A 16,733-nucleotide genomic window follows, 5' to 3' on the forward strand; every position below is an offset into this window, starting at 1 on the left:
GTCAAGAACACTTCCCTGGGGAGCCACTGAAATATCCTGGGATGTTAATTTCTAACAACCATACAATTTTTTTTTATACTAGGTATAATGCCACTCAGTGATGAGTTTTTTTTCCCCCCATTTTCTCTTTTGATTCCACTTTTGCACCGTCATCAGGGAAAGTGAATCTTCTCTAGAATTCAGTTAATTTATCCATGCTCACACCTTGAGCATCAATGAGCACATTATTGATGAACAAGTGCCAAGGTGATTGACAATAGTTTCCATCACTGATAATTGAAAGTAGTCTTGGAAAACTGTCACTAGCCATGTGAAATGAACCTTGCCTTTTGTATATAAATTCATTGCATCATTGCCCCATGTCTCATAATACCTCAACTTCATAAAAATCTATTGCCCTTGGTCTTGAAATTTTCAATTGACTTAACGATGAGAGTCTCTTTTAGAATTAGTGTTTGATTGACTGAGGTTTATAAATCCCCTGTCCCAGAATGTTGCTGGGGCTGTATACTTGAATGTGTTCCAACCTGGATTAGGTAGATACAAGCTTATGGGGAGAGTAGGGAAAGTGGATTTAAAGAAAGTTGGATCACCCTTGACCTATTCAATGGCAGAGCAGGTTTCAGGGGACAAACGGTCTTATGGCCTGAATGAAATAAAGTAGTGGCCAACTTTCTCTTGCAGATTGTGGACAAGAGATGAACCACAAAGTAAATTCCAACAGGCAGTTACACATATCACCCTATTTTAGCTGGCCTCTTAAATTCTCGGCAAAGCTGAAGTGCAGAGCATCCTAAAAAATTGTTTTCCTGCAGTTATGTCAAGATCAGTGTAGTTGGCACCAACTTCACTACTCTTAAGCTTCTTTCGCCTTCACTAAAGGATTATATTTCAAATTACAGTAAATGAAGACTTGCAAATCTATTCTTTGCCAATTAGAATGAAGATTTTGTGAATGCATTTGTAGTGATTGTTTTTTGAATATAGATATATAGATCAGTAACAGGCTCTTCCAGCCCTTGAGCCTGCACCACCCAAATAAACCCATGTGGCCAATTAAGGAATTGCTAGAGTTGGGAATGTTTCCAGTGAACTGAAAAATTGCAAGTGTCTCTCCCCCTTCTTTAAGAAGAGGGAGAGACAAAACAGGAAATTATAGGCCAGTTAGCCTAATTCTAGAAGTTTGCAAGATTCTTAAGTCCATTATTAAAGATGAGGTTTCAGAGTACTTAAAGATGTATGATAAAATTGGACAAAATCAGCATGTTTTAAAAATTTTACTTTTAAATTTAGTCATACAACACAGTAACGGGCCCTTCCAGCCAATGAACCTGTGCCATCTAAATGAACCTATGAGCCCCGTATGTTTTTTGAAAGGTGTGAAGAAACCAGAATACCAAGAGGAAACCCATGCAGTCATGGGGAGAACATACAAACTCCTTACAGACAGCACCAGATTCAAACCCTGGGTCATTGGCACTGTAATAACATTGCACTATCAAGGGAGATCTTGCCTGACAAATCTGATGGTTCTTTGAGAAAGTAACAAGCAGGATAGACAATTTGGATGTTATTTATTTGGATTTTCAGAAGGCCTTTGACAAGGTGCTGCACGTAAGGCTGCTAAACAAGATAGGAGTCCCTTTAGAACAGAGATGAGGAGACATCTGTTGAATTTGTTGTCTCAGATAGCTGAGGGAGCCAAGTAATTAGGTATATATAAAGCTAAGGTTAATAGGTTCTTTCTTGACAAGTAAGAATATCAAAGGTTCCAGGGAGAAGAAAGAAGAATGGGGTTGAGAGGAAAATGACACCAGACACAATTTAAATGGTGGAGCACACCTGATGGGCCTAATCGTCTAATTCTGCTCCTTTGTCTATGATTTTATCAAAATTTCAAGACTGGAGTTACAGTCATTGTACCACTTCTAATGGAGTTTTATTGTGAATCAGAATATACTTTCAGTAGTAGAATATGCTTTCATAGGTCGACAATGCTACTTTAGCTACTAATCCCATTCTGAAGAAAAGCTGTTTTATTTACATTAAAAATATTAATAGTTAGATTATAAAATTCTCTGTATGGACAGAGAACTCTGAGGTTTTCAAACACAAGTCTTCAACTCTAATGTTACATTATTATACAATCTCAGAGGAGTGGGCTGACAGTAATTCTAACCTCAGTGTACATTGTTGTAGATTCCCACCCTATTCCTATCTTGCACTCATCTTCACCTTGATCTGCATATAGAAACTATTTTATATCAAAATTAAAATTACAATCTAATGGTAGCTGGACATGATGTCACCCTTCCATATATATATATATATATATATATACACATATATATGTATATATAAAACCCTGTGTGTCAGTAGCCATGTTAATCTAATAGAAGTAAAGGATGAGAAAGCATCATGTCTCTGAGTTTTAATTATGTGAGTGCATACACAACAGTAGCCATAACAACAACTCTCATATAGGGAATCTCTAAGGTACTTAGGAAACATTTACCATGTATTTTATACCTGTTGTTTACTGTAAGTCATTAGCTTTATCTTTTTTAAAAATTAACACTTTCATCTTGCGGTTAAAAATTTTCTTTTCTGGCATTGACCTAATTTCCACTTATGTGTGGTTTTTTTTCCAATGCATTATAAATAATTCTGAAGCTGCCTTTTTTGCTAAGTTAAAGCATCTCACTTTCCTTCAAAAAGACAGAAAAGCCAGTTTTTCAGTTGAGCTACATCAACAAAATTTTAAGTGATCATGTGTTTCTCTCAAGAAAGGGCAGAGATCGGATGAAGATATATTACCTGCAACAATGATAATTCCAATGCAAATGAGAAAAACGAGAAGATATAGGACAGCTATCGCACATTTGATTCCTCCCATTGAGCTCCAATGGTTGCAAAAATTGCTAGGTACTCTTCGTCTCCCAGTTGGCCCTAAGCAAAATAAAATGTATAGTTAGACTTTCTTTTATCCTCTTCCCACACTGTATGCATTGCTAAAAAATACAACATAAATCCTTTTAACTTGTTTTTACATGAATGTCTATTTTCAAAAACCACTTTTGTGTCATGCAGTCGTTCTTAATCTTTTTTATGGATATGATACCTCAGCTCAAATTTATGAACCCTTTTTCCCATGAAGCAGTCAAGTTTTGGTTTCTTCTGTATTTCTCTCCAACAGACAACATTAAAAACAAGCATAAAAATATTTGTTACATGAGGTGAAAAGAAAACAAGTCTTTTAGTTAAATATGCTGTGGCACCCAGGGGGGGGTGGCCTGTGAAATGAATTTTGATAAATTCCAGCTTTGCTGGCAATAGAAAGCAACCATCCAAGTGAAAAAGTTTCTCCTGAATTTGACATTGAATATAGGAGTGATTATACTGGGGTTAATATTCCAAATGGTGTCTCTGCCTTAGTTTTGAGGGTTTCTTTAAAATAAATAGGTTGATTATTTAATAAGGAAAAACATCCTCTTCATAAAACCCTGTTTTCCTGGCTTTTATTTTCTAGACCTCAGTACTTCTGTATTGTAGTTCAGAAATTGGAAATGGTTTGAAGGTCATCTGAAATTCTACTCCATCACTGAATCTATCTTAAAGCCCAGAGGTGGAATTCAAATAATTAAGCAGAGGGGTGCATTTTGCTGAAACCTATTCCATCCATAGCCATGTGCAGCTCCAGTAATTTGCATGGGGTCACTGACTTGGAATGAAAAGATAAGTCACTGGATGCTGTTCACTTTTACTCCTTCTTTGTCCTTAATATTAACATTTTAATGAATTTAATCAAACATATGTATTTTAAATAAATTGATTATTCATGGAGGATGACCATTAGGCAAGAGCTGGATTAAGCAGAATCCAGTTTGGCACTTGTTCTATGATTTTAAAAATTTTTTTTAGTGTTTTGTTGTGTATTTTTTGAGTAGATTGTAATGCTGCCATAGTAACTAGTAAAATAGCTTTCTTTGTTCTTCAGAAATACAGCACAGGAGTTGATGCATGAAACATTTAAAGCATTTTGTAAACAGGCTTTAACACCACATCAAAATAAAACAAGTTTCCTTCCCTGTTGGTTATAAAACAAAATCACAATCACATAAATGAATGTAATTTTCTTCACTTTTTGAATGATGTTTACACTTTACATAACTTCAATTAGTCAGGTTTGGTGTATCACCCAAAAAGAGAATTCATATTCATGTTTTTACTAAGACCTTGTGTTATCAGACTTGGGAAAAATTATATTTTTTTTGCAGGTGGTAACTACAAAGTTATTCCATTAGTTATACATATCTACATTATCCTGTTGATGACTGTCAAAGTGTTTATGCCTTTGAATTTTGGAGAGGAAACATCAGCAATACCAGTTAATTTCCTTTCCATGAGGGTCCTTCATTAATTACTGGCATCTGCTAAAAGTCCATTCTCCCCGAATGGCAATTCTTGCTTGCCAGGTCTGCTTAATGGTGGTAAGAGCACAGGATACAAATTCCAATGGGTCCAGATCTTTACTTAGGTCCATGTTAATTCTGGCCATGACCATCCTCTCAAAGCATTTCTGGCATCTGCTAAAATTCCATTCTCACCGAATGCAATTCTTGCTTGCCAGGTCTGCCTAACTGTGGTAAGAGCACAGGATACAAATTCCAGTGGGTCCAGATCTTTACTTAGGTCCATGTTAATTCTGGCCATGACCATCCTCTCAAAGCATTTAATCAATGTAGAAGTTAGTACTACTGTGTGGTAGATATTGAGGCAACCCACCCTACTCTTCTTGGAGGCAGAAGAGCTAAATTTCATGGTTGACTCAACAAGTAACCCTTTTATTCATTCTCTAAGAAGTTAGTAAAATGCTGTTAATTCAAATTATCAACAAAGCTTCTTATCTTGTGGAAGAACTCAATGTTACATTCTAACGGTGGCTCTCTTCCAATAAAACTACCTCCTTTGATTCCTGTATGTAATATTTCAGCTCGTCACAATAACATGACCTTAACGTTGAGACAGCGTTAAAGCAATAACTATTGTCCATAAACTAATGTTACATGTGGGAATATTAACAGCCATATTGAGCTCCATGGCTCACTGCAATGGAATACAAGGTTGGATAGATTTTAGGGGAATTAAAAGATTTTAGGGGAATTAAAAGATATGAGGAAAAGGCAGGTAGGTGGAAATGAGCCTATTATCAGATCAGCCATGATGTCATTGAATGGCAAAGCAGATTTGACAGGCCGGGTGGTCTCTCTTGTTCCTTTTTAATATATTCTTATGTTCTTACATCTTTGTCAACATGCACCTTGTCAGTATCAAACACCACCAGATCAATGCTCATTCTGCAATTTTTGAATTCAATTTTTAATTGAAGTTAAAGAGGGAATATAAACATCACTGTTAACTTATCACAGCTATTTTTCTCAATGCTTCCTTTTTATTCTTACCACAGACACAGATTTGGATTGTAAAAACAATGAGGTCCATGCAACCAGCAAGATTATTATGAACCTGCAAATGGCGACACTAAGGAGCACTTCAGGTCGATCAATAAATTATGGGGTGACTTTAAGTGTCCTCCTTCCCAACCAAGTCAGCATTATCTCTGTCATCTATTTGAGACAGCAAATTTTTCCATAAAAACATCTGCCTTTTGGGAAGAAGTATTCTGGGAGTAGATCCAGAGAAGGTTGCAAACATTTATTCATGAGGATGTAGTTTCGTGCAGCCAAGAAAACTTATTCAGGAACGTTTCCAAGCTATTTTGAACTATGTTCTTGAACCACTACTGAGAACAAGATTTATGTTCATAAACAACAATCCTTAAACATCTCTGCCATACAGTCCTCTCTTCAGAAATAAAATCATCTCTAGATAATGTTCAAAAATATAGAATTGCCATGTCATACGGATTTTTCCCCCACAAAACTACCCTTTTTGGTATATATAATTCAGACAAAAAAAAGTTCTGTCAGAGCTGTTATAACGGTTGACCTGGTGTTGTGGACCTGGGAGAGTGGGGACTGGAGACACAGCGATGTTCCGCAGGGTCTCACTAACCCGGTCCTGATGCCAATGACTCCATATAGGCTTTAAATGATCTGTTAAAGGAGTTGTGATGTTGCTTTTCAAATCCTGCAAACATGGATGTGTGTGCCCAAAATGATAATGCCTGTGCTGGGCAGTGTTCCACAGTGGGTTGCAGACTCTGGGGAAACAGCAGACAGGTACAAGGCACCAGAAGTGAGGCGAACAGATCCAGTTGATGAGGATAAGCATGAGATAACCCTATAGGGAAGGTGACCATGACAATGGACCAGCGAGAAGGTTCATCAGCTGAACAACTGAAGGACTCACACAGGATGTGGGTAGTTGGCGACCTGCGGTCAGAGGACCCACACAAGTTGCAGGCTGCTGGAGACCAGTACAATGGGAACCCTGTATCAGATCTGAGGGGGTGCTGAGGGCAAGAAGGGCTCCCAAAGGGACTCAGGCTCAGAAGACCTCTTAACTGTATTGCAGATTTGGATATGGAACTCGGGCTGCCAATGGTTTGCTCTGTGTGGCTGCAGAGGCTGGAGGAGAATCCACAGGCACCTGGTGTCTGTGAAGGGACTCTCTTTTTCTTCCCTTTCTCATAATATTAAGGGTGCCAGACAATGCCCATGGTAACTCTCACAGCAGATAGAAGTTGAAGTATCACATTTTTAATGTATTATTACATTATTATTATTACAAAGGACCTTTAACTTAAGATGCAATTTCTTTAAAGTAATTCTTCAACTGAAATAAAAGTTCCACTGGTGAGTTTCATGATTTAAAAGTGAGGTTGTTTGTGTGGACTGGAAAATCTGCACAAGTTCCCAAGGCAGTCCTCCATCTCATTGAGCAAAGCAGATTGGTTCTGGCTATTTTATTTGGTACTGTGTACCAACTGTTATTGCATGGGAATGATAGATGGAGTGAACTTATTGTTAACCTTGCAAAATTATGTGTCACATGTAACCTTAGTTTATGGACAATAGTTATTGCTTTAACGCTGTCTCAACGTTGAGGTCATGTTATTGTGACGAGCTGAAATATTACCTACAGGAATCAAAGGAGGTAGGTTTACTGGAAGAGAGCCACCGTTAGAATGTAACATTGAGTTCTTCTACAAGATAAGAAACTTTGTTGATAATTTGAATTAACAGCATTTTACTAACTTCTTAGAGAATGAATGAGAGGATTAGTTGTTGAGTCAACCATGAAATTTAGCTCTTCTGCCTCCAAGAAGAGTAGGGTGGGTTGCCTCAATATCTACCGCACGGTAGTACTAACTTCTACGTTGATGAAATACTTTGAGAGGATGGTCATGGCCAGAATTAACATGGACCTAAGTAAAGATCTGGACCCACTGGAATTTGTCCATCACCACAATTGGTCCATAGCAGATGCAATATTGCTGGCTCTTCATTCAGCTCTGGATCACCTCAAAAACAGCTCTTCGTCGACTATAGCTCAGCCTTCAACACCATTATTCCGTCAGTGTTGATCAAGAAGCTACAAACTCTTGGCCTCTGTACCCCACTCTGCAATTGGATCCTTGAATTTCTTATTGGAAGACCACAGTCAGTATGAATTGGAAACAATGTCTCCTCTTCACTGATTATCAATACAGGCGCACCCTGAGGATGTGGGCTTAGCCCACTGCTCTACTCATTATATACTCATGATTGTGTGGCCAGGCACAATTCCAATGCCATCTACAAGTTTGCCGATGACACCATAGTTGTCGGCAGAATCACAAACGGCAATGAGGAAGTGTACAGGAGGGAGACAGATCAGCTCGTTGAATGGTGTAATGATATCAACCTTGTGCTCAATGTTAGCAAAACCAAGGAGATAATTGTGGATTTCAGGAGGGAGTCAGGGGAACATGACCCAGACCTCATCGAGGGCTCAGTTGTGGAGAAGGTCAAGAACTTCAAATTCCTGGCTGTCAACATCTCTGAGGATCTGTCCTGGAGCCTGTATGTTGAAGCAATCACCATATATGTTGAAGGCTCACCACCAGCTATACTTTGTGAGGTGCCTGAGGAGATATGGCATGTCACCGAGGACTCTCATAAACTTCTACAGGTGTACCGTGGAAAACATTCTGGCTGGTTGCATCACTGCCTTATGGAGGCACCAACTCTCAAGACAAGAATAAACTCCAGAGGGTTGTTTACTTGGCCTGCAACATCATCACTGCATTGAGGACATCTACATTAGCCAGTGTCTTAAAAAAGCTGCCTCTATCCTGAAAGAACCCCATCACCCAGACCACACCCTTTTCACTGCTAACATCGGGGAAAAGGTATAGGAGCCAAAGATGAGCACTCAGTGGCACAAGGACAGCTTCTTCCCCGCTGCCATCAGATTCCTAAATAATCATTGAACCAAAGACTCTTTTTGTTCACTACTATATAAAAAAAATTACAATAATAATGTCATAAGATGGTTCATAATATGAATGTTTGCACCGTGATGCTGCCACACAACACTAAATTTCATGATTTGTTCATGACAATAAATCCTGATTCTGATCAGAATTCTGGGGGACCTCCTTTCAAGACAACTTGTCAAGATAAAGCAAGCTGTGTGATCTAATTTACATTGGATACAATGGAACAAATTAAGCTGCCTGAGTTGCTGGCAAGGCAGGAATGGAGGGAGTGGAACAAAGAGCTTGAATTGTATATTGAACATTCCATGGCAGATAAACCATAGCTAACTAAATTAAAAATGTAATTGCATTTCATTAAGTCAAGGGAAAAAAATACCATTGTATAAAGTCTTCAAGTGATAGACTGGAGAATGCATTTGATGTGTTACGAGGACAGCACAACCTGCCTAAAAATAGATCAATTTTTTATTATAGCTTGGCGCTTAACACCATTATAACAGCAAAAGACATGACCAAACTAAAAGACCTGGGACTCTGCCCATCCTTCTGCAACTTGATTCTCAACTTCCACATTAGCAGTTACCAATCAGTGTGGATTGGCAATATAATTTCCTCCTCACTGACCGTCCATGGCTGTGCTTTGTCCCGTACTCTTATTTTTTGAACACCCATGGCTACATAACCAAGTTTAAGTGCAACTCAATCTACAAATTCGCTGATGAGATTACCACTTTCGGTTGAATAACTGAAAACAGTTAGCGTAGGCAGGAGTCACGTGATGGAGTAGTGGCTAGTAGGCGAATACCAGCCCTCTTCAGAAAAGAAGAAATAAAGTGAAGAAAATACAAAGTTCAAGAAATACAAAACATAACAAATAAAAGATAAAGTTGTAGAGAAAAGAAAGAAAATGGCACCCAAGAAGGAAAAAGTAAAAACAACGAAAAAAAAAGAGGAAGAAAAGACGCCTGAAGAGAAAGGAAAAGGCCTTACCTGCATGAATAAATAGGGAGCCGTCATGGAAAAGAGAGCCCATTCTCCAAGGTTGGTGACGACCCCACAGAGTCGCGACCCCCCCGACCGCTGGACTGCAAAAATGGCTCTCTGAGCCAAACAAAAGTGCACAGTGCGCTTACTAAGGAGAAGAACGCCGACAGGAGGGGGGCTCAGTCGAGGAGTGGGCAAGCACAACACGACCAGCTGAGGGATGCCCAACACCAGGGCTCTCAGCTGGAAGAAGAGGAAACCAACAAGAAAGGGAGTGAAAGGAAAGAAGAGCAGCAGCAGGAAGCCCAACAGAAGAGTAGCCCAGAAGAAGATGACCAACAGCAAGAAGCCATGCAAAAAAACACCCAGAAAAGTGAGGCAAACAGCTCAACAAGAAAGTCAGAAGAGACACAGATTTAAGGAAGAGAAGTAGAAGACACAAACACAGGTGCAGACACAGAAGAATAGGAAGAAGAAGACCAAGCTCTGCACAGATAATAGAAGGTAAAACAGATGGACAGAATATAGATAAAGTTTTTTTTCAAGAACAAATGAGAGCATTAAAAGAATGGATGACATTAGAATTTAGTGAAATGAAAAGAAAAATGAAAAGTACAGAACAAAAAGTGAATAGATTGGAGCTGGTCATGACAGAAATAGGGAAAAGATTATAAAAAGTGGAAGAATGAGAAACAGCCGTAGAAATGGAAGTGAATGACTTAAGAAGAAAATTGGAAGAAAGTGATAAAAAAGTTAGTCACAAGAGTTGTTAGCTCAGAAAATCGATAAGTTGGAAAATTATAGTAGGCGAAACAACATAAAGATAGTGGGCCTGAAGGAAGGTGAAAAAGGCATAGATATGAAGGAATTTATAAAAGAATGGATCCCAAAGGTCCTGGGAATGACAGAAATACAGGAAGGAATGGAAATAGAAAGGGCACACAGAATACTAGCTCCAAAACCACAGACACATCAAAAACCAAGATCCGTTTTAGTAAAATTTTTGAGATATACAACGAGAAAATATACTGGAGCGAGCAAAGAATAAAATTAGTGAAGACAATAAACCATTGGAATACCAAGGGTCAAAAAATATTTTTTACCCAGACATAAGTTTTGAACTCTTAAAGAAGAGGAAGGAGTTTAATATATTAAAATCGATCCTATGAAAAAAAGGTTATAAATTTATGTTAAGACATCCAGATGTGCTTAAAATATTTATCCCTGGGAGCAAAACAGATGGTTCTCGGATCTGGAGAACGCACGAGAATTTGCAGAATGCCTACAGGACAGAAGGAGAGATGAAGAGATGTAACAAGAATGAAGAACAGCGATAAAACATATTTATAAAGATGCAAAAATAATGTATATGTAAGAACTAAAGAAGAGAAAGAGAAGGGAAGAAAGGAAGTAAGGGGAAAAAAAGAGGGTGAACTTTGTTATATGTGTAAAAAAAAGTTTTTTCAGGGGGTGTTGGGTGGAAGAGAATAACTGTCACTGCGAAATCAGTTGACGCTTGCTAGCGGGTTCACAATCCAAAATGGAGAGGGGAGTTGTGGTTGTCCAGCAAGGGATAAGGGGCAACTCAGAGAGGGGGCGGGGGACATTTGGGGCTAAGGGAATATTTAATGTGGGAGTTGTTGAAGTATTTTATGTTTTAGAAGTGTTGTCATACATTGAGTTCAAACAGGGAAAACTGAGAGGTGAAAATGGGGAAAAGGGGGATGGTGGTGGTGAGGAAGCAGAAATTAGGTGTAAACAGGGTATGAGATGGCCATGTTGAATTATATGACTATAAATATTAATGGAATACATAACCAAATTAAACGGAAGAGGCTATTAAATTTCCTGAAAAAAGAAAAAAATAGACATAGCATTTGTACAGGAAACACATCTAACTGAAGTGGAACATAATAAATTAAAGAGAGACTGGGTAGGGCATGTAGTGGCAGCATCATATAATTCAAAAGCTAGAGGTGTAGCTAAATTAATTAATAAAAATGTACCAATCAAAATAGAGGAGGAAATAATAGGTCCAGCAGGGAGGTATGTAATGATAAAGTGTCAGATATATTCAGAATTTTGGAATTTGGTCAATATATATGCACCTAATGAAGAGGATCAAAAGTTTATGCAAGTAATTTTTTTGAAAATTGTAGATACGCAAGGGAGGAGATTTTAACCTTAATTTGGATCCAATGTTGGATAAAACTGGACAAAAGACTGGCAAAAAGAATAAAGTGACCAAAGTTATGGTTAAATCAATGCAGGAAATGAAACTTATGGATATATGGAGGAGGAAGCACCACAGGGAGAAGGAATATTCATATTATTTGAATAGGCATAAAACATACTCAAGGATTGATATGTTTTTGTTGTCGTTCCATATTCAAGGGAGATTTAGAAAAACTGGTTATAAAGCTAGATTTCTATCTGATCATTCACCCCTATTATTAGCTATAGAATTGGAGGACATCCCACCAAGAACATATAGATGCAGATTAAACTCCATGCTACTTAAAAAGCAGGAATTTAGAGAATTTATTGAATGCCAAATTAAAATGTACTTTGAAATAAATATGGAATCAGTGAAAGATATTATTGGATGCAATGAAAGCTTTCATTAGAGGGCAGTTAATAAGTTATGTAACTAAGATGAAAAAGGACTACAATTGGGAAATAGAACAGTTGGAAGGGGAGATAGTAAGTACAGAAAAGGAACTAGCAACAAGGGATGACATAACAAAAGGAGGAGAATTGGCAGACAAAAAAATAAAATACAAAACATTACAAACGTACAAGGTGGAGAAGAACATAATGAAAATAAAGCAAAAGTATTATGAACTAGGAAAAAAAACCCTGGCAACTTAAAACAGAACAAGCTAAAAGAACTGTATTGGCATCAAGGAAAAAGGACAAACAAATTACATATAATCCAATGAGAACTTTAAGGAATTTTATGAACAAATATACCAAACTGAGAACGAGGGGAAAGATGATAAAATAGAAGAGTTTTTAGCTAAAATTGAACTGCCAAAATTGCAAGAAAAGGAACAAAACAAACTGATAAAACCATTTGAAATAGAGGAAGTACAGGATATATTAAAAAAGTTGCCGAACAATAAAACGCTTGGAGAGGATGGATTCCCAATAGAATTCTCTAAAACATTTAAAGAGTTATTAATTCCTCCTCTCCTGGAAGTAATGAACCAGATAGAAGAAACACAAAACTTGCCAGATTCATGTAAGACAGGAATAATTACAGTAATACCAAAGACGGGGAAGGATCCACTAACACCAGCATTATATAGACCAATATATCTACTTAATTCAGATTATAAGATTATAGCAAAATTATTAGCATACAGATTGGCCAACTGTGTACCAAAAATAGTAAAACAAGATCAAACTGGATTTATTAAGAAAAGACAAACAATGGATAATGTCTGTAAATTTATTAATTTAATTCATGCAGTTCAAGGAAATAAGATGCCAACAGTGGCTGTTGTTTTAGATGCAGAAAAAGCCTTTGACAGGGTAGAATGGAATTATTTATTCAAAGTATTACAGAGGTTCAATCTAGCAGAAAAATATATTAATTGGATTAAAGCATTATATAATGGACCGTTGGCGAAGGTAACAGTAAATGGATATGTATCGAACCAATTTAAATTAAGTATGTCAACTAGGCAGGGATGTCCATTATCTCCCTCACTGTTTGCTTTCGCAATAGAACCATTGGCAGAACTGATAAGAACAGAAAATAAAATAAAAGGGATAAAAATAAAGGAAAAGGAGTATAAAATCAGTTTATTTACAGATGACATCATAGTATACTTAACTGAACCAGAAATATCAATAAAAGAATGACATAAGAAATTGAAGGAGTATGGAGAAATATCAGGGTACATGATCAATGCAAATAAAAGTGAAGTGATGCCAATAAATAATGTGGATTATACAGAATTTAAAAAGGAATCACCATTTAAATGGCAAACACAAGCAATCCGATACCTAGGTATTAGGTTAGATAATAATTTAACCCACTTGTACAAATTAAATTATCAGTCACTAATAAAGAAATTGCAGGAAGACAGAACATTGTACAGAATTACCGCTAACATTGATAAGGAGGGTAAATTGCATTAAAATGAATGTCTTCCCAAGGATACAATACTTATTTCAATTGTTACCAATTCCCTTAACAGAGAAATTCTTTAATGAACTAAAGAGAATAATAAGGACACTTTTATGGAAAGGGGAGAAACCGAGGATAGCGTTAGATAAATTAAGATACAACCAAGGTGGCTTGCAGTTACCAAACTTTAAAAATTATTATAGAACAGCACAATTAAGGTATTTATCAGATTTTTTTATCAGACAAGGGAGAGACTAGATTGGACTAAGATAGAGCTAGATTAAATCAGGGAGAAGGTACCAGAACATATACTTTATAAGTGGGATGAAAAGCTGGTACGATATAAAAGCTCACCAGTATTGCATCATTTACTCAATATATGGAAGAAGATTCACATAGAAAGGAAAAAAAAACAAATTACCAACTACCAAAATTATTATTGACGCAAAATCAGCTAATCCCTTTTACAATAGATAATCTTTCATTTAGAGAATGGGAGAGAAAAGGAATTAAAAGAATAGAAAATTGTTTTTTTGGGAAATAATTTATTAGCATTTGAACAAATGAAGTACAAATATGGAATAACTCATGGTACAATGTTTCCATACCATCAACTGAAAGTCTACTTAAAGAATAAATTGGGAAACAGATTGAGATTACCAGAAGGAAGCAGATTTGAATATGTGATTACAGAGACAATGATAATTAAATGATTTATAACAAACATGTTCATCAAGCTGCAAGAGAAGGAAAATGATGAAATAAGTTATAAACCCCAAACAAAAGTGGGAAAAGGATTTAAAAATAAAGATAAAAAATGAAATATGGGAAAAGTTACATTCTGGAACTATGAAGAATATAATAAACGCAAGGTTACACATGATACAGTATAATTGGTTACACAGGTTATATATCATGTCCCAAAAGTTTTAAAAAAAAGGATCCAACATTATCAGATAGATGTTTTCACTGTAAGAAGGAAATGGGAACAACAGTACATGCAATTTGGGCATGTGAGAAAGTGAATAAGTTTTGGGAAGATCTAAATCAGATATTAAATAAAATCACAAAAAAACAACATACCAAAAAATCCTGAGATCTTTCTTCTAAATAATATAAGAAGTAAAGAATTAGGCCTCAAACTGGATGAAGCGCAAAAAAGGTTTATTATGATAGTCTTAGCTGTAGCAAAAAAATGTATAATGTCAACTTGGAAATCAGAAGAGAGCCTGAGAGTACAGCAATGGTACATAGAAATGAAGAAATGTATTCCATTGGAAAAAATAAAAAATAAAGTCACATAATTTGAACAAATTTGGGAACCATACATGGAACATAACAGAGAGGGCTTGCCTCGGACCTCCACCCTCTAAAATGATAATAAGACAAAATGAGCTGATCCAGTGTGTAAAAGTAGATGACACATTTTTCTTGCTTATTTTTCATTGTGTGATGACATTGTTTAATGGTTTTATCGTCTTGTATATGTTGAATGTTTATTGGTTTTGGAGGGGGGTGGGAAGGGGGGAGGGAAGGTAGGAGGGAAAAAAGGGGAGAAAATGCCACTGTGTATATTTAAGAGGGAAATGTTTGTATGTATTTTGGTTGATATGGTTCACAGTGTGAAAAATTTAAAAAATTTAAAAAAGAAACAGTTAGCGTAGCACTTAGTTTGACACTATTACAGAACTAGTGACTCAGGTTTGAATTCGGCAGTATCTGTAAGGAGTTTGTACATTCTCCCCATGGGCATAGGGTTTCTCTGAGGGATTTGGTTTCCTCCCACCCTACAAAATGTCCAAGGTTGTAGGTTAATTTGTGTGCAATTGGGTAGCATGTTTAAATGGCCAGAATCAACTTCTACCATGCCATAAATAAAACTTAAATTTTAAATTTAAAAAGAAATGATAAGTCAGATAAGTCTTTCTCTCAATTTCAGCAAAATCAAAGAGACAATTGATGATTTTTGGAAGGGATGGGTACATGTTTTAAAAAAAAGTAATGAATCAGATAGTGAACCTGGGTGGTCTTTGATCCAAACACATATACAGAAGTCACCTCATATTTCAGAATCACAAATTCAACTTCGTACCCAGAATCACAACATCCAAATATTAATTAAAATAATAAGCTAAGTGGAGAATGGAAAATGATTACGGTCTCACTGAAAACAAAGAACTTTTGCCATAAATTTAATTAGATTTTAAGAAATTTTACATACTTTCTTCACAGAGGTTCAATTTTGAGAGGTTCCTTCCACCAAATTCATCAAGTGATTCTTCAAACATTGACCCGTTCTCCTGGAACTCATTTGTGATAAGGGGTAGATCTTTGTTCTCCATTTATTCTGAACTGTGGACTTTTACCTGAGAAATGCAGAGCTCACTTATTCAGTTGTCTCAACCAACATTTCATTTTTAGAAACAGTAGTAAGTCCTGTTCATGCAGAGACACCATTTTCTTAATATAAAATTTGAACCTTGAGCCAAAGTGGTTAAGATGCTAACATTTTAAACATAAATGAATGATAATAAAGAGCAGAAAATTATAAAGCATTTTCTCCTAAATCGCAGCTTCAAGGACATTCAATGCTTAATTTAATGGTTGACATTGGAGATTTCCATAGCATAAACCTCCAAGAATGATAAACTGGCTGTCCACATTATTTAAACTATCCCAAGGTGAGTATTTCCATGTGGCCAAATGTCAATAAGAAGTGGCACAGTGACACAGCTGATGGACTGCTGTTTCACAGAGTCAGAGATTAGACTTCATCTCAAGGTAAGTTTAGTTGCTATTACTAAGGAGAAGGTGCTTGGGATGCTGAAGAAGCTGAAGTTGGATAAGTCACCTGGACCAGATGGACTACACCCCAGGGTTCTGAATTAGTTGAGGAGATTGTGAACACTTTAGTAGTGATCTTTCAGGCATTGCTAGAGTGGCGAATGGTTCTACAGGACAGAAAAATTGAAAATGTTATTCCACTCTGAAGCAAGGATATAGAAAATTATAGGCCAATTAACAAGGTTCTGGAGTCAATTAGTAATGATGAGGCATCAGGGTACTTGAAAGCACAAGGTAAAATAGGCTGAAGCCTGCATGATTTTGTTTAGAGGAGATGTTGCCTGACGAACTTGTTGGAGTGGATGTTGTTAATTTGGATTT

At 36.7% G+C, this 16,733-nt stretch overlaps 1 protein-coding gene across 1 annotated transcript in view; it reads right to left on the reverse strand.

Moving 5' to 3' along the window:
• scara5 (scavenger receptor class A, member 5 (putative)) overlaps window positions 1–16,733 on the reverse strand; it is a 113,105-nt gene that overhangs the window by 91,104 nt on the left and 5,268 nt on the right. Inside the window, exons 2-3 of the mRNA XM_069886778.1 lie at window positions 15,790–15,934; window positions 2,818–2,949 (exon numbers count right to left, since the gene is read on the reverse strand). Of these exons, the coding sequence (XP_069742879.1) occupies window positions 2,818–2,949; window positions 15,790–15,910 (253 nt within the window). The 5' untranslated portion in view covers window positions 15,911–15,934. The remainder of the gene's footprint in view (window positions 1–2,817; window positions 2,950–15,789; window positions 15,935–16,733) is intronic.

The sequence above is a fragment of the Narcine bancroftii genome, chromosome 6 (assembly GCF_036971445.1).
Source record: "Narcine bancroftii isolate sNarBan1 chromosome 6, sNarBan1.hap1, whole genome shotgun sequence".
NCBI lineage: Eukaryota > Metazoa > Chordata > Chondrichthyes > Torpediniformes > Narcinidae > Narcine > Narcine bancroftii.